A 19,326-nucleotide genomic window follows, 5' to 3' on the forward strand; every position below is an offset into this window, starting at 1 on the left:
ACAGTATTTTCTGTGCAGTAAACAGCATTTTATGGGTTGGAAATATTATTTGAACACATACATTTTACTTCCTGCATAGAAAATGCTGTTTTTTGCACAGAAAATGCTATACAAATTTTGTGCAGAATAATAGGAATGCTGTTTTTATGCAAATCAGCCATGTGTGAATTTTACACATAAGAAATCTCTAATTACAGCATTTTTCAACTCCAAAAAATGAAAAAAATCTCTGCTGTACTTAATATTTCTACATTGAAATATTATTTTTTCTTACAAACATTCAATTTTTTAAAAATTTGCACATATTATGATCCAAACTGTGAAGATTCTCATCAATCCAGGATTCTTCTTTTCAGAGTTTCTCAACACTCCAAAAATATGTTCCTTGTCCAGTTTTTTAAAAAATATTATTTTAATATGATTTCCATCCTTACAGGCAAGTCTGTCTTATTCTTTTGTTTTTATACAGTTCCTAGGCACTTTCTAGGTGCTCCTGCTGCCACTGCTGCTGAAGATGATGATGACTTGGGCATGCTATAGATCTATGCAAATGTTTATCTAAGGAAACCTAAAATGGAGATGGGTGATCAAATAAACATCACATCAAACATTCCCAAACTGGTTGAAGCTCTTTGTGCTGAACATCAGATCAACCTGATAAAGGCTGATGACAACAAGAAGCTGGGTGAGCAGATAGGTCTCTGCAAGATCGACAGAGAAGGAAAACCCTGCAAAGTTGTGGGCTGCAGTTCTGTGGTTGTGAAAGACTATGGCAAAGAATTACAGACTTACAGAATTACAGGCTAGCAGCATTACAGACTTTAACAGTTCATTGTAGAGTTTCCATCTGCATCTTATCTGCACAAGGAACTCTTTCTGCACCAGGAGATGTTACCTCTGTGAAAGAGCAACTGGTCTCTGCTTCCTTACTGTTGTTAATCTTCCTAAAGTTCCTATCAAAATCAAATAAAGATCACTGTCATTTAGTGGAAAAGGACAAATTTATGTGATTCATATGACGATGAATCATTTCATCATTTTGAATGATAATAATCATTTCCATCATTCAAAGTCTGAATGATGAACTTAAAAAAGCTTCTTTATGAATAAATTTGCAAATGGACAACTATCAATGGTTTATAGATAGTTCATAGATCTAAATCTGTTCCCTGTACACTGAGTGGTTTTGGACATAATATTAACCTGGGGTTTATGTACATGAGCTCTGGGTATTTATGCTCCCATTTGTCTTATGTAGCATCAGCAGGAGGATATATTCTGTTTATTTCCATTTTCAACTGGCTGATTTGTAGTGGTGTGTGTATCCAGCTTACATGACTAACATCTGCTTAATCTCAGAAGCAAAACTGTATCATGTGATTTCTGTTTGTGAAAGCACTCTGGGCAAACATGAAAATCTAACATTACTTGTTTTTTAAAGGTCTATGAGTCAGTTACACAGCTTAAGCAATAGCTCATTCAAAGTGAGGAAGACACGGGTGGGAGTCACAGACATTAGGAAACATTTTTGGTTGCAATACCTATCAGCTAAACTCTTGCCCTGACACCTTAATGAATCCCTTCCATTTTGTTAATCCTTTTAACTGTTCTGGCATCAAAAATGCCAAATATCTTTTGTCTTTTAAACCTAGTTTGAAGACTGCATACCTAAATTGTTAGAGAGAGATGGCCTTGTGTCGAGCCACCTGTTTGTCTTCCCTACATTGATGGACTTGCATAGTGATTGCAAATGGTTTCCAAGAGGAGATTATAAAAGAGCTGCAGATGGTGCAACATATGGCAGTGGGTCTTCAGAGAAATAAAAGGTGACGAAAATGCAATAGCCCAATGCTCTGAGTGCTCCACTTGCACCTTGTCCAATCCCCAATTTGATTTACAGTTTTGCATCTGTCATCTTACATTTTAATATAAAGGTATCATTCAAATGGTAAAGGTTTAGATGAAATATTGTATGTTAAAACAAAGACACAAGCAGCCAATCCAGGTCCAGCCAATCTAAACACTAGATTTCAAAGGGAAAACAAACAAATAAATAAAAACGTGCTTACATTTTTTCCACTGAAATGAATCAGGCAGAAAAGTGCTTAATATTGCCTATGTTCAATGCCCTGTATTTTCTTCATGTCTGTGTATGCACATACGGTCTGGCAGATAGAATGGTAGAAAAGACTGTATTACATCAGGATTTTATGGCTTCCCTTTTCAATCAAAATAAAATAAACATTTTTATGATCCTTTGGCAACATACTACTTATGTGACTACAGTATGTGAAATAAATACTATATGGGAAGGCAGCACACAAGACTGATGATACTGAGATTTATTTCAGCTAAAAAGGTACATCAAATGATTCCTCTATCCTCACTACCAAGCTGTCATAGCTACTACAAGATATGCAGCATCATGCATAAGCTCAAATGAAGCTTTTAAATCTTAATTAAAACTCATTCTGATTGTACACCTGTTTATGATTAAGGCTCAGTTATAACCAGAGGTATGCTATATTGGGGAGAGGATGGTGGAGAGAGAGACAGTATGAAGAGGTTATGTAGTGAATATTCAGGTCTCAGAGGTTGATGTCTTCATGGTTAACAAGGAAATGCCAGTTTACCACAGAAAATTATGTAGTTCAAAGTATTAACTCAATCCCAAAAGCAGAAGTAAGTATAAAATCATTTTGCTGATTTCAGCACCTGTCAACATTCCTTAGTAATTAACTACAAAGCAAATGCCATTATCTAGTAGTACTGAACATTAAACAGAAATATGATTTGTGGAGAAGGGAAGATAGATCTGTGTTCTTTGTTCACAGTATTTTCATGAACATCATACAACTATTAAAGGTAGAATTAAGGCCTCAGTCCTATGCACAAATATACCCAATTTTGCTACCTTTATGCACTTTGACTAAATAAGCATGAAAAGCATTGGGCTGCAGGATGAGATCTAAGAAGACAAGAGAGCAAACAATTCTGAAAGCATCTGATTTCTTTCCAAACTGATTAATGCTGAACCACAATGTACCCACACCTAAACACATACCATCCACAGCACACCATGTCATACATGAAAACTGGGACACCCCCTCAGTATCTCAATATTGGAAGATATTGCGAGATATTGGAAAACAGAAGTAATTCCCACAGTGGAGAAGTGGAGACTGAAAGTAATGGACCTGTATGAAATGGATAAACTGACTACTTTGCTGAAAAAAGGCTCATTAAATGATTTCTATAAAGAATGGGATTTATGGAAAGATTTTATTCAAACAGAGAAAAAAAGGAGAAATACACATCACTTTATATGAGGAATACGAGAAAGATAAAATATAATATCTGAATAGCAGAGGTGAGGGTGAGGCAAAACATAGGTAAATCCCACGGAGTCAATGCTTCTAGTTAAGAACAACAATTGGATTTAGTCCCATGTTTCCAATTTTGTTCTTTAGAGGTAAAATAATAACCACTCTATTACATTCTGGGGATGCTTGCAGAATTTCTTGGTTTTACATTCCAGAGCCCATACACTGATCTGCAACTGTAACTATAACTGATGTGCAAATGAATGGGTTGGAAGAGGCATATAAATCCTCACTTGTCTGGTTCTCACATATGAAAACAAACTACCAATTTTTCCAATGACCTATGAGATGGCGAGATATTTGTTGTTGGTCTGAATTACTGTTTTTGCATCTCTAAGAATGAGTTTTGCACAAGCTCAAGAAATTGTGGAGATAAACTACAATAGCTGATGCCTTGTATGCACTTTTTAAAACTGGAAGCATCACATAGATTGTTTGCATCTTTCTGGGCTTACTCTTGCTGTATGCACACTGTAGAAATAATCCATACTGACTCTACTTTAACTGCCATGGTTCAATGCTATGGAATTCTGGGAATTGTATTTTGTGAGATATTTAGCCTTCTCTATCAGAGCGCTCTGGCGCCACAACAAACCTGCATTTCCCAAATCCCATAGCACTGAGTCATGTTAAAGTGGTGTCAAACTGCATTATTTCTGCAGTGGGGATGCAGCCCTAGTGTGCTTGGTTTCAGAAAAGGGGAAAGGTGATAGTTTTGTACAGATACATATTTGCATACATTACAAATACTTTAGGAAAAGGCAAATGCTCTTTGCCTCATTCTCACACTGGAGAACTTTGCTAAAGCAGTCATGGCAGCCTCTCTTGTTGAAAATAAGAAATTCTGAGATTTTCATCACATTACAAAATTGGAATATGTTTTGGTTAATTTTTATTATTGTAAGTTTGAATTATTTTAAAACTGTGAATAGTTTAATGCCATTGTATTGTTCACTTTCTCCTAAGTTTTTAGCCATCTTGTTCTTTTTAAAATTGTAAGTCTTGGGGAGAAAGGTGGGATATGAACAACAACAACAACAACAACAAAAACAGCAAGGCAATATATAGTCACTTGGACCACCTAGAAAGAAAAGAAGCTATGGAATTAACTGAGATGGGTGTGGAAATGTTCCCAAGCAGGATGGTTATATGTTGATGTAGCAATTCCTACAAGGATATTGCATGGAAAAAGAGATGTCTGTCTCTCTGGCCTCATGTAGGGACATATAATGTATTTGTAAGTGGTGGTATATTATCACATGGCAACTCCCAGCTATAATTGCTGAAACAAACATTGCATAGAAAAAAAGATCACTGCTCTCAAGTAACAATGGTGACTGTGTGTGTGTTTATATTTTTATGTAATTTATTATGATTTAGCTTAAATGGATGAAGTAACTTATCTACTTAGACAAGGAAGAACAACACATTTTATTAAAGACCAAACACTTTTAATAATTTACCTAAGTTAAAAATGGGAGGATGTTTATACTATGGGATTCCATTAGTAATATTTAATGTTTACTTTATAGCCAACAAGTTCCTAACACTTTAATGTTTTTTAAATTTGGATTTATGATTATGAAAAACTAATCCTAAGAATGTAATAGGCACCATTTTAATTACCAAAATATTGAAGATCTGTAACAGAAATACTGATATAAAATGGAAGTACTAATTGGAGGTATAAGTTGGTAGATAGCAGAATTTGTATATAGGTGGAGGTTCAAGTGCAAAAAATGGAAATGAACGATTTTTTGGATTTAATTAGCACCAACTCTTTGAAGGTAGGGAGTAATTTATATCTAATTGGGCATCTGTAATTCAAGAATCTAATCTGTAAATTTTAGTACTGAAATTGATTAAAAAATTTAAAAGAATACGTAACTTATTTTAACTCATTTTAATGTTGTTTCAAACTTGTTCTTAACATGTATTTTGTTTTTAAATAGAAATTCCATTTAATGTGTGTGTGTGTATGTGTGTATGTATATTATATATATATATAATTGTTTCCCATGCTGAGGGAAAGGTGGCATAATAAATAAATAAATAAATAAATAAATAAATAAATAAATGTCAATAAAACAACAGATACCATCATAGATAGGGATGGTGGTGGCGACATCAGTGGCGGTGATGGTGATGATGATGATATTGTGGTAATATCTGCAGCTGTGCTGCTTGAAGTACCTCAAAAATTTAAGCCTCAAAAAAGTCCTATGGCTGTAAGTGCAAGCACAGTGGAAAGGTATGTATACCAGTTACATGTAAAATTGACACATTTCCAGAGTGGTCCAGCCCAACAGTGTGATGTTTATCACACTATGCTCTTAAAGAGGTACTATTCCAGTGTGACTTCTCTAGCTGCCTCCTGTTGCATGCTGGGATTGGCAGTTTTAAGGAGGGGTATTTAGAATTCTCAGGCAGAGAAGTTCAGCTCCTTAAAACTGCCAATCCCAGCATGCAACAGGAGGCTGCTAGAGGAGTCACACTGGAATAGTAGCTCTTTAAGAGCATAGTGTGATAAACATCTATGTCTTCCTTAACCCATTTCACTGAATATAAACTGAATGAGCATAAACATACAAAACATGAATAAAAACTCTTAGAAAGAGAGAAAATTATCCTCTAAGCTGCCTTTTTAATTATAGACTGAAATAGAGCAGGTATCAGTGAATTTATTCCCTCTGTCTGTATTTTACTTACTGTGATTGCTAAGTGGCCTTATAAAATTTTAAGGAGCTTTTTGACATTTAATTTCATAGGTTATTAGCAGAGGCCTCCAAAAATAGTTATATGGGTCTTAATCTTTACTTTAGTGAGACTACTTTTAAATGTCATATCCCTTACATTAATGGCAACCCCAAAACATAGTTTTGAGCTGCTGCAGTATGTCAGGTAAGAATCTATGTTGTGAAGGAGGAAGTTCATGGATTAAACGTCAAGAACATATTAAGTAGCCTTAGGCAAGCAATCACACTGACCGGCTTCACAATGTTGTTGTAGCTATACCAAGATAGTGTGTATAGATTCTTCAAGAGTGCTATAGCAATGATATCTTTTATATCATATGACATGCATTATTTGTTTCTCAAGGATGTTCATGAAATTTCTCCATATCCTGCCATAGTGCTTGCATGGCAGGGGTGGGGAATATGAATTTGAAAAATGGAGTTTTAAGAATTAAAGTTGCAAAATCCTCTGTCTCCATGGCGTTTTCCTTTCTTCCATATTTGAATGTTTGTAATCTCAAGTCTTTGCATTTATCAAAGATTTTTCACCCATTCCTTGTATTAATAAGAGTGACTAGATTCTCAACTGATAAAGAGTCACCATTTGACTACTGCAGGTTTCTTCACAGATTAGATTTGTAAAAAGTTATATTACAGAGCTTTCTGTGTCACAATTCATTGATTTCCCTCCAGAAGTTCCTTATGTGAGAATTCAATTTCAATAACTTATAGCAGACTGGATTTAGCCTCAGAAAGACAATTCTACAGTTCTATTAAAGAGAATTTAGGGAAGTCTTAATGGAAATACATACACACATATATGCATGAACACAGAAAGACATCATAGTCTTGCCATGTTGTTTAGGCTTTTCAAACCAGCAAAGGCCAGGGCTACAATTTATGGTCAATCTGCTGCTGAAAATAGCAATCCCATCTCTTGCTCTCTATGGTAACATGTAGTAAATTACCATCAAGAACAACACGGGACATGGTAGCAGCATGAACATTTTCCTATCCTTACTTCACCGGCTGTCGTTTAAAGCAATAGGGAAACATAAAGTTTGTGATTTTTTTATTCCTTTACCTGACAAAAAAGAAAGGAAGGAAGGAAGGAAGGAAGGAAGGAAGGAAGGAAGAAAGATTCTGATTTTGGTACACTGACTGTAATATCTTGTTCTAGCTACAGTCATAAGATAATTATAACAGTCAAGAGATACCTCAAGCTTTCCTTTAATGCATTGTCCCAGAGCATAAGTGAGCAGCCACTTTTGAGCCACCAGGGTACCTTCGCTGTTTGTTGTCTGTGCCTTCAAGTCATTTCTGATTCATGGCAACCCTAAGATAAACCTATCATGTGGATTTCTTGGAAAGATTTGTTCAGAGAGGGTTTATCTTTATCTTCCTATAAAGCTGAGAGAGTGTGACTTGCCCAAAGCCATCCAGTGGGTTTCCATAGTTAAGTGGGGATTTGAGCTGTAGTATTCAGAGTCACGGTCCAATGCTGAAACCAGTACACCACTACACTGCATCAAGGCACTCCAGGGGTTTAAAAAGTCTTTTATCTCCCAAATGTCCCCAACTGCCATTTAATGGGCACATGAATATCTTTGCCATGTCTTCGACCTCCTTCAAATCATTTTAGATCCTGGAAAGGACTTGTTCTAAGCCAGGAAATAAATATGAAATGACTCCTAGTCACTTCCTATTGTTTTTATAAAAAGGACTTTCCTGGGCTCTAGAGTTAATTTTTGGGCCAAACTGTTTTTTTTATGGTGAAGGCGCATTGGAAGTGTGGTCCTTCAAGGATACTTGTGGGGATGATGCAGTTCCTAGCCTTCCAACCTGGTCTGAAGGCATAGTCTGAGGGAGAGTTCTAAACATTTCTTTGCCTTGAATTTCTTTAAATTCCACTGGCATTTTTATGTTGTCTTAATACCACATCGTGCTACCAGACTGAAAACTGGAGATGGATCTTGTCCCTTTATTGGTTATGTAGAAGAGGGAATTTTGGCAGATACCAAGTAACAAGCAATACCTTCTGAAATTTTCTCTTCTACATAACCATTAAAGACACAGGACCCATCTCTAGTCTGGAAACCCTATTATTATCTTGGGTTGACATACTTTTCTAGTGCACAGAAACTATTACCTAACATTCTTATCATTGGCGATGTCACACAATTTACAGATATGTGAATATATTTTTCAAATGTACATATCTTTGGACATTTTTCATCACTAAAAACAATGTAAACTTCAGAAATATAGTGGCTGCCCAATGCAACCTGAGCTTCATCCCACTGCCCACTATCTTAGGAGTACAAAATGAATATTTTTCACAGGGAAAAGTGAATCCACCATGTTGTTGTTGTTGTTGTGTTTGTTGTTGTCCCTAGCATGAAAAAACAAACAAACCTAGACTAAAAAAGGTGTTGGCCCAGAGGGATTATTGGGAAAAGCTCACTTATACCACTTTGAGTTCAAAGATGGAAGAAAAGGAAGGTTATAAACATATCAAATAATAAAGAAATAACAGTTTTGAGTAGAATTTAGGGATAGATGGGATCATCGATTTCTGATTCCATGTCAGTTTCATAAGGATTAACTCATACCTTTCATTCAGTCCCATCTCTGCAAAAATATGAGTTTTTACCCTAAAAGTCTGCACAATAATCATATGTCAAAATAGAGAATTTTCAGTGTCTTTCTTATCACAAAAATGCAGTCTAAACATTTTGTTTCCTAATTTTTAAAAACATAACTCTACTCTAAAGTACATGTTCTTGAGACACAAATCACACCACAAAAACTATAAGTGTTAACTATGAATAACTATGTTCCATTCTGATATGTATGTTCCATTTGTCTCAGATATGTATCAGGTTTATTTGTATCAGATGTCACAACAATGACAATTTCCCCAGGCATTCAAATATTATAATAATATAATAGTATAAGAGTGTAATGATATGGGTTTCCGAAGTAAAATAATAATGCTTTGTTCTTTCCCCTTCAGTAATTCTTTTGTGTGTCAGTATGATATGAGTTTTTAATTTTGGGGAGGTTATTACTTACGTACCAATTTCAGAAGCAGTGACTGTGATGTTGTACCAAGGGGTTTCTTCTCTGTCAAAAACCTTGGCAGTCTTAATGGTTCCTGTGTTTGCATCAATGGTGAAATATCTATCTTCTTCAGTGTTGTGATCAATGAAATATCTAAGAAGGAAAAGAATGGAAATTTAGCTTAGAAAAAAAATACATTCATAGCTTTCAAATCTGAGCTAATTTCTCAGCCACTGAAATTTCTCAACACTGCAGAACTAGAGAGACTATAGCTGAAAGGCCAATTACATTCTCTGCATGTAGAATCTTGGCTTCAATCCCTTTGGTTAAGGAATCTCAAACAGCAGGGCTGCAGAAGGCCCTCTGCAATCTTGCATGATCTTTGCTGCTGACAACAGACAATTCTGAATTAGTCTGCTCATCATTTCTGATAACGGGAGCCTGGCAATGAAATAAATGTGTTCATTCATATTGTAATTTACTCAAAATATGTTGATAAGCACATTTGCCCCTAGCAGTAAACCACAGTTTGATAGTACATGCGTAAATGGAAATTCCTGTATCGTCTATCATGTTGGTCCTAGTCTACTGCTTAAAACTTAGTAAAGTTTTATCCACCCTAGGCCTAGGCACCCTTATAAGGTCTTTCTCACATCACAGAATTATAGCACTTTGACCCCACTTTAACTGTCATGGCTCTACCTTATGAAATCCTGGGATTTGTAGTTTAGTGAAATGTTTTGACTTCTCAACCAGAGAGCCCTGGTGTCTCACCAAGCTACAAATCCCAGGATTGCATGGCTGCTAGAGTGAGATGAAACTGCTCTAATTTATTAGTGTGAAAGAGATGTTCATTTGGAGGAGAGCAATTTAAGCAACAGATGCCACTGAAGATAAATTGCAAGTTAAATTATCTTTGCATCAGTGTTCAATTGTCTACACTTCTCTGAGCCCATTTCTACCTATTCACATATATGCCTATTCTGCCAGCCACACACAGATGTAAACCAAAGGGAAAGGACATACACACTTCCACTTGCAATGTCACCTATTGCTGCTGGTGCCATATGATCTCAACTTTATGTCTTTGATCAAAAAGATATTGTTTGACTTTTCTTTCAGAACACAAAACATGTAAAGCCTTTATTGGTGTTCTCTCTCTCTTTCTTCTCCCCATCTCCCCTGCCCTGACTTAAAATCTTGCAGAACCAAGTCAGGGTTTTAATATAGTTTGCCCTCCCTTCTCCCAGGCTGTAGGCAAGAGAAAAGGAAGGAATGGCCACCAGGAAGCCTCTCTGAGATACCTGCCATACAACAGACAGGTCAGGGTGGTAGTGGATGGTCATTGCTCCCCCATCCACACAACCATAACTTGGGGGTGTCTGTGTGTTGGCGAAAAGTGAATATTTATTTCCCCTTGTTGCTCAGACAAAACAATGTATCAGGAGGTTAAATGAGGGCAGAAAGAGTTAATAACTTGAGCTCCCACTTTAACTGCCATGGATTAATGTTATGGAATTCTGGGAACTGTAGTTTGTTATGGCACCAGAGCTCCCTGACAGAGAAGGCTAAATGCCTCGCAAAACTCCAGTTCCAAGAATTCCATAGCACTGAACCATAGAAAAGGCTTAACTTTTTCACACCCCCTAAAAAAGACAAATGTGTTTGAATTACATATGGGCAGATCACATTCTACACGCATTCTACCAGGGTAATTTTCATCATGTAGACTGGCAATGGGAGTGGATGGAACAAGTACACTCAGGTTCAAAACACATTGCGGAAATAATCCAGTTTGAGACCGTTTAACTGTCTTGGCTCAATGCTAGAGAATTTTGGGAACTGTAGCTTTGTGAGACATTTAGCCTTCTCTGTCAGAGAGCTCTGGTACCCACAGTAAACTACAATTCCCAGGATTTCCTAGTACTTAGCCAAGGCAGTTAAAGTGGTCTCAAACTGTGTTTTGGACCTTAGTTTTCTTTTATAGTAGTTCTGAGCCTTTGGTTCTTCAAATGTTTTGAATTTCAACTCCTAAAAGCAGGACAGGGATCTGGGAGTTAGAAGACATAAAGATGACCCAAGTATTTTACTGCCCTATAGAATATCACTGTTCCGCAGTATACCCATGGCAATCACAGGAACTTAGTTCAGGAACACTTGCCCAATATCAGTAGCTTGCCCAGTAACAAATTGTGCCTGCTCTCTGTTCTTATACGTTAAATTGTACCTGGTGTAGGCATCCATACTTGATTACTGACTTGTCCACCTAATCTACATCTAAAGCAAAAGCTAAGACAGTGATTCAAGCTTTCACGATGTGGTAGGTGAGAGATGAATGTACCTTCCCATGCTCTGTTGCATAGGATGTTTGTATATCTATGTTACAGAGACCAGTCCTCTGCTTTAAGCTGTCCCTTGTTTGAAGGGCTGCAGTCCAAGATTGGTTTAAAGTATAAGAACAGAGAGCAGGCACCATGAAATTGCCTATCAGCTATGAGCATCTGGATAGCAGACCACCAATATCGTACTCCTGTCCATTATGGTGAGGTGTATTACATTTCTATTCAAATTACAGTAATTATTCCTACATTTGCCTTACAAACATAAATAGGACATGAAATGAAAATCTAAGCATACACCAGTAAAACACAGCACAAAAAGTGTACAGACAAAATGATGCCTAGGACTGCATCAAAAGTCTTTGTCGAACATTTTTAACAATACACACCAGTGCATTAACAATGTATGCTTAGGGGGAAACAAAGGAATGGAAGGTTGGGCTAACTATGCACACACAATAGCTTCATCATACAGTAACAACATGTACTGTACAAGCTGGGCATTTCTGACATCCCAGGCTGGTTAAATTCTGGGGGGAAAGAGAAAATTAAAATCATTTCCTAGAGAAAAGTGGCTGAGATGACAGAGTCTAGGGCAGTTGTTCTCAACCTCCCTAATGTGTGGTGACACCCAACCAATGGTCTTGGTTGCTAAGAAATATGTGTTTTCCAATGGTCTTAGGCGACCCCTGTGAAAGGGAGCCCCAAAGGGGTCATGTCACACAGGTTAAGAACCGCTGGTCTAGGGAGTTAACACAGGGGCAGGGGCATCACTAGAGCTGGTGTCACCAAGTGCATGGTGTCACCCTCTCAATGACCTCCTCCCATACCACACCATACAGAATCCTTAAATCATGCTTTTTGTACCAAAGTTACTTATAAATCATAATTCTTGAATGTAATGGTGATAGTTGTAACATAAACAACTAGTAAAATTAAAAATATACCTTCAAATCACAATGTCATACATAGAGTCTAAATGCATTTATATGTACATAGTTTCATGTGGTTGAAGTCAAAAATTGGTAAGATGTTATGTTTTTTAAAGAAAGTTTTAAAATATTTTTTAAAAGAAATAAAATTTAATTTTTTTTAAAAAAACCGAGGCCTCTCCTTTCTCCTCTCACTGAGCTTTGCCTCATTCACAACATCTTTTGCGCTGAGCTCCAGTGGTTTAAAGGGATGCAGGTGAACTCCCTAACTGGTTTCTGCCAAAAGTTGGATGTTTGGGAAGCCTCTCCCTTAGGGTGTCACCTGGTGCAGCCTGCCTTCCCTACACCCACATTTTGAGTCCCCAGCACAAGAGAAAGAAATGTTATCCCCTTTCATTTGATTAGATATTCTGTTGTACAAATTAAGACCCCACTCAAATAGCAACAGCAAATACATTTCTATACCGCTTACCAATGTATTATGCGGTTTACAAAGTATAAGCTGATTGCCCCCAACAAGCTGGGTACTCATTTTAGTGACCTACAGAAGGCTGCCAGGCTGAGTTGACCTGGAGTCCCCAGTCGGTATTGAACTTTTGTGAGTGAGTAGTTGCAGTACAGGCATTTCACCAGGTGATATTAGCACGCAAACATGAAAAGTGAAAGTTCAGAAGGAAGTCCCTCCAACAGGTGAGGGAAATGACCAAAGATCATTAAATATAGCTTTCATAGTAGGGAAAAAGGACAACATCTAAGGATGCTTTAAACAACAATACACAAGATTGCACTGTAGCATACATAAAAACATCAAAAGAGAGTAGCAAATGAAATATAACCTCAAGGTTATCCCCCTGGGCAGAAGACTAGTTTATCTGTGGCAGAATGGCAACACACAGTAAAAGTAATAGAGAGACTGGGGAGAGGGAGACAAGAAGCTCAGTTTTACACCTGTTTAGTTTTACTTTTTGTTTTTGTGTCTTTTAAGATGAGTTGCCAAGTCAAAATACCAGCAAGAAATAACACAATAGTAGACAATGGAGAAAAGGAAAGATCTAGAAAATCAAAGACGAGGCTGCGAGCCACCTTCAGAATTGTGATCTTAAATACTGAATAAACATATAGTAATAGCTTAACAAAAAGTGTACAGAAAACAGAAGTTGTACTAGAATTATACTGTATGGAACAGAATAGCATGAAACAGAAATGCAAAATAAAATAAAAAAACAACAGTAAAAATACTAAGAGCCAACATAAAGCAGTACTTCAGGAAAGACTCCAAAGAGAACATGACCAGTAGTTCAAATGTGAAACATCTGAACACATGAACAGCTGAATAATCTATGTCTATATATTAATATACAATAACACAATTATCTTTAACAATACAAGTGTAAAAAGGAGGGGGGGGGAGATCAAAGGTGTCATTCAGGGAGGGAAGAAATAACCCACCCACCATAACTATGAATGATGATTCCTCTGGAACTCTCATTATTCCCATTAACAGTTGATATAAAGTACAATAATACCACAAGAAATATTCTTAACATTTAGCTGTTGATCTTCAGTGTATCTAAGCACACTGGAACTGAAATGTGAAATGATGGCCTTGAGTCTTGCTTCTGAAGGAACAACAAAGAGTTGAATAGAAACACCATTACTGCTAGTGGATAAAACCATAACATGCAGTTGATTTCTTGTGCTCTGTAAGAAATAGGTCTCTCCGAGTCCAACCAAGGTTTTGACTATGATTTGCATTACATGAAAAATATTGTCAGACATTGTCATTTTAAACAGCAATAACATTCACTCAGATTAAGCATATGTGTGCTTATCTGACTAAACACAGGAAACCGTGAGAGAAAGACACGGGGCCTTCCTTTATGTGGGGATCTGTTCCGGATCCCCCCACATAAGGGAAATACTGCGTATGCTCAAGCCCCATTAAAAACAATGGGGCTCATGCATGCAGCATGGCGCGCACCATTGCCTCTTCCGACACACAGCTTCACTATAAGTTGAAAGCTGTGTATGACGTGGAAGCACTGTATTACTTATTGGTTATCAGGATGTGGAAATTAATATAAACCATATAAATAAAAATGCACTGAGTCCTCTGCAGAAAGTAGTATGGGGTTTAAGGGTGGGATTGTAGAATATCATAATAGTACTAAACCAAAATGAAGGACTGAAACTTTCACTGAAAGTGATGGCCTTGGGTAGCAGGAACAGAATGAGAAGGCACTTCTTTCAAAGTATACTTCATTGAAGGTTACTGTTTGCAAGTGAAGCAATTACAAACTTCTAATGGCCTTCAGACTGCTTTTGCAGCTTGACTGACAATTAAGAGAGATGTTTATATTCCAGAAGTGTGGTTTTGCCAATTTCCACAAGTTTCCTATGACATCCTGGGTTGTTTTACTTAACAGTTGCACTGCTCAGGTACTTCTGTATAATCATTTACTGGGAGGTGATGCACAGAGACTGTTCTTAAATAAGAAGGACTAAATGACTTAACTGTAAGGAATCAAAAACCTTCAAGGTTAGAATGTGTATGTTATGGGCATATGTGTCAACACAGGCACTGTCAAAATAATCAATTTGGGAATGTGACATCATTATTCATTTCTCAAAATTTAATAGTCATACTGTCACAGCACCACCATAAATACAGACATTTTCCTCTATGAACAACTTGTACTGTCCATCTTGCTCAGCAATAGAATTGTACTGGAACAATTGCAATAATCAAAGCTTGCTTGGCCATATGAATGGGTCTTGCCAGTCATTTTTTTCTTTGGCAATCATTAAAAAGACTTAGTGTCACAATGATACCCCAAGTTTCCTTAGTGTGGTACAGTATCTGAAAGATCAATTGAAAAGACTCCATAGCTCCTTAAAAACCTCTCAGGAAGTAAAGATCTGGGCATAAATCCACTATCAAACTGTGACCAAGCCTAGGCTCCAAGCCATTAAAATAGTATATTTTGTGGAACCTTTCAAGATTGAAGGTGTTCATTGTAAACTGAAGGTAGATCTGTTCAAGATGGAACTGAAGAGTCCTGGCCAATTGTCCTTCCAAACAATAAGTCATAGAAGACATTTCACTCCATAAAGCACCAAAATAGCCCATAGTTTCACAATGTTCAAAAAGCCTAGAAGAGCTGCCTTTTTGTGCCAAACATGACTAGATGTAAGCAGTGATTATATGTGAACTTGCCTGGTTTTAAGCTATTTAATCTTCAGTAAAGTTATATGGTTCTGATTCAACTTGACTGAACCATATATGCTTTTAGCAAAATGCCATCTGTAGGGTGTAGCCCGCTAAAAATGTTCCCAGAGGGAGGGATCCTCATACTAACAATTAAAAGACATTGTGCAGCAATTGTGCTTTTTCTCCCTAAGAAATGTTTTATGGTAAGCAGGGCAAAAAGAAGCCATGGGGTGGGAAGATTATGAATGGAAAATGGCTTCACATGAACACCTTGTGAAATTAGTGAATGGGGAAGGGAGACAGCAAGCAGACAGGCTTGTTGGAAGACGCTGCAAGAAACAGATGTAAATGCAAAAGTGTTAGGACTGGTCCACAAATATCTGCAAATTATATGATGACTGTAGTATCCAGTAAAAGTTCTACATACAAACAGGCTATCACAACTATAATACTGCAAACAGAACTTTTATATACCCACTACCCAAGTCAAGGACAAGACTTTCTAACATTCAGCAGCATCAGTAGAGAAATTAAGTCATGCATGCATATGGATGGATTAAGCTTTAGTTTTATACAACTTTCACAGTTTTCTTTCAGTTTCTCTACCGTATTTGGGAAACCACATAGGAATAATTCCTTACTATCTACTATTATTGACATAATATGGCATAAATTGCATTGGAGGATGAAGATGTGGAAGTCTTTTTCAATATTATGGGTGAAGTTATTAGCTTGTGGTGAGATTTCCCAAACACATACACATATATTTCTTTCTTTCAGTTAGTCTCAAAGGGGCTGCAAGATCCCTTTGCACACTGTTAGAAGAGTAGGATGGAATATTTAGGATGACAGTACAGGAGCAATTACGTAGTTGACCAAGGTGGCAAACTGTGGTGATTGAGTAGTTTTATTACTGTGATACAAGCTTGGGTAAAGAAAGTTCATATCTCACATGGCTTCTACTTGAAACAAAGGTGGATGAAATTTAGACTTTTCTACCACACTTGCAGGATCAGGTAAGTTAAGTACTGCAATATATCAGTTCATACGAGGTAATACTGTGCAACAATTAGGCAGCGGAAAGCCAGAGGCAGCAATAAGATTCTCTGGCATGCTTCACTGAATCCTCATAAAATGAACATTTTAAAGCGCACAGAAAAAGTATATAAAATTGGGCAAGGTGCCTATAATATGGTACATGCTCTGCACATTGCCTGGAAAGAAAGGAGGCATACTGCATTTAAAGGAGGAGAGAAAGAAGCTGGGTGTATTTCATAATGAAAAATCCACAGTTTAGTATCTTTTACTTGGTAAGTGAATCCCCTGGTGCAACTGCTACAGCTAAATGCACAGGTCACAATGCTCTCTGTTTATTAGTCACAGCAGTAGAGAATGATGGACATTTCAAGAGAATGCCATACATAAGATGGCAGCCTGTAGTCCCTCAGCAGTACATGGTCCTTAGCTTGATTTAATGTGGATATTTAGGGTAACTTCAAAAACTGCTGGGAGTATTCATTTCAGACCTCTAAAAGAGCACTTTCTCTCTCCCTGTGCAAATGGGCAGGGAGAACGAGGAAGACAAAAAAGGGAATTGATGTTTCGGATTCTGCAAAAGATTATCTCCAAGGGATATACTATATTCCTGCCATGTATAGAATGCAGTTTAATTTAAGTTACATCCCTTTATATTATCACAACAAAATCCCATCTATCTATACAAATTATCCAGAAATTAATATTATCTCAGAAACAGTGGGTTCTGGAAGATAAACATTGTAGTACCATGTGAACAGATTGGCTGTATATTTTGTATTATGTTACATTAACCTACTATGTTGATATAACAACAAATTGTGTTATATGTGTAATTCTACTATTAATAATGATGATGATTAATATTATTTATTTAGTGGTAATTATAACGTCAAATTCAATTTGTTGCTGATGTTGGTTTTTACGTTGCTGTTTTGCTTTCCCCTCTTACAGAACTGGGGAAAAGTGCACCTCAGTGGTCATATTTCACCTTGTGGTGGGTTGAATGAAGAACACGGAAAAGTAATTTTTGGATTACAATGCCAAACTACTAGCTGCGTTGGTTCGGAATTCTGGGAACTGTAGCCCAAAGCCTAACTTTCTTGTAGTAATACAAAACAAAAAAATTCCAAAGTACTTGCTGCACATAACTGGTAAGCAGGGTCAAAGACAGGAGGGAACAGCCAAACATGCTCTGCTGACATCCATCTACCCACTAACTTCCACATGAAGATACCCTCTGAAGCAACTAGGGTTTGGGAGGTGGGAATACCTCCTACTGCAGCCCATGGGAAATGTTTCCTAACTGCTACACGTCAAAATTTTGAGAAGATTACAACGAACAGGGAGGCGAGGGTTAAACTTTTCTTCCTCATTTGCACCAATCTTACCCAAATACAGATTAAGCACTTCTAATCTGAAAATCCAAAATCTGAAAACCTTCACAAATTGAAACGTTTTGCCACCAGCCACCTGCTGTTGCCTTCAAGGCAGCAACCACAGCACTCCTACTCATTTGTCTCTCAAATCCTCAGTCTTTCTCCACCTTCACATCTCATACACAAGTAGTGAGTGAATGAGACATTAAGCTTGAAATAAATGAATCATACACACCTCCAAAGAATTTCTCCTTTGGAAGTCTTTTAAAAGAAGTTGGATGGCCATCTGTCAGGGGTGTTTTGAATGTTGAATTTCTGCATGACAGGGGGTTGGACTAGATGGCCCTTGAGGTCTCTTACAACTTTATGATTCTATAAATGAGCAGGAGCACCACAACCACCTCCTCAAAGACAGAAGTGGGTGGCTAGCAATAAAAAGACACAAGGATTGAGAGATCTGAGTACCTGTAAAAAGGCAGAAATCCAAGCATAGTGCTCAATGTGAATTCACGCATCCCACCATTTCACAGATCCTCATTTCTCTCTCCAGCCTTTCAAATACAAAACAGATACATATTATGCTAATTGTGTATTTTTTAAAAAGTCCATTTCTGAAATACTTATGGTCGGTCCTCAGTAGCATTTCACCAGACTTCACCTGGAATACTGTGTATAGTATCCAAGTTACAGGAATGAATTCAAATTACAGGAAAAGAGATTCCATCTAAACATTAGGAAGACCTTCTTGATGCTATCGGGTGTTCTACAGTGGAATGCAGTGCCTCAGAGTGTAGTGGAGTCTCCTTTATTGGAAGTTTTAACAGAAGCAGGATGACCATCTGTCAGGATGGAGTGCTTTGATTGTGTTTTCCTGCATGGCAGGGGGTTGGACTGGATGGCCTTTGTGGTCTCCTTCACTTCTACAGTTCTATGATACTCACCCTGTACGACCTATCAGAGCTTTAATTAGGCCTGTGAAAGGCTTTAGTTGACTTCTGTGGGAGCTGACTTCTGCTTTCAAGGATCTCTGCCCCAGTGTGGCACTGAAGAGAGTGCACAAGTTCAAGTGGACAGGTCCCCTGAGGCTTGTGCAGACCTCCATCCCCTCTTGCATTACTGACTTGTCAAGCATTTGGGGAAAAGGCTGATGTTCTGTAAAATGCTGCCATGTTTCATACAGTGAAAGGCACTTGAGATACATATATCAAACTCTTCCAGAAGAAACTATGACAAATGTCCCCTTCCTTAG

The 19,326-nt window shown here is 37.4% G+C and overlaps 1 protein-coding gene across 2 annotated transcripts in view; it reads right to left on the reverse strand.

Annotated features, from left to right (window-relative positions):
- Positions 1–19,326, reverse strand: part of LOC149316946 (cadherin-18) — a 238,404-nt gene that overhangs the window by 49,079 nt on the left and 169,999 nt on the right. For both annotated transcript variants that reach the window (XM_089516578.1, XM_089516579.1), the window contains one exon: positions 9,198–9,334. In XM_089516578.1, the coding sequence (XP_089372704.1) occupies positions 9,198–9,334 (137 nt within the window). The remainder of the gene's footprint in view (positions 1–9,197; positions 9,335–19,326) is intronic.

The sequence above is a fragment of the Sceloporus occidentalis genome, unplaced genomic scaffold (assembly GCF_023333645.1).
Source record: "Sceloporus occidentalis isolate IW3139 unplaced genomic scaffold, rSceOcc1.0.p SCAF_3, whole genome shotgun sequence".
In the NCBI taxonomy this organism is placed as follows: Eukaryota; Metazoa; Chordata; class Lepidosauria; order Squamata; family Phrynosomatidae; genus Sceloporus; species Sceloporus occidentalis.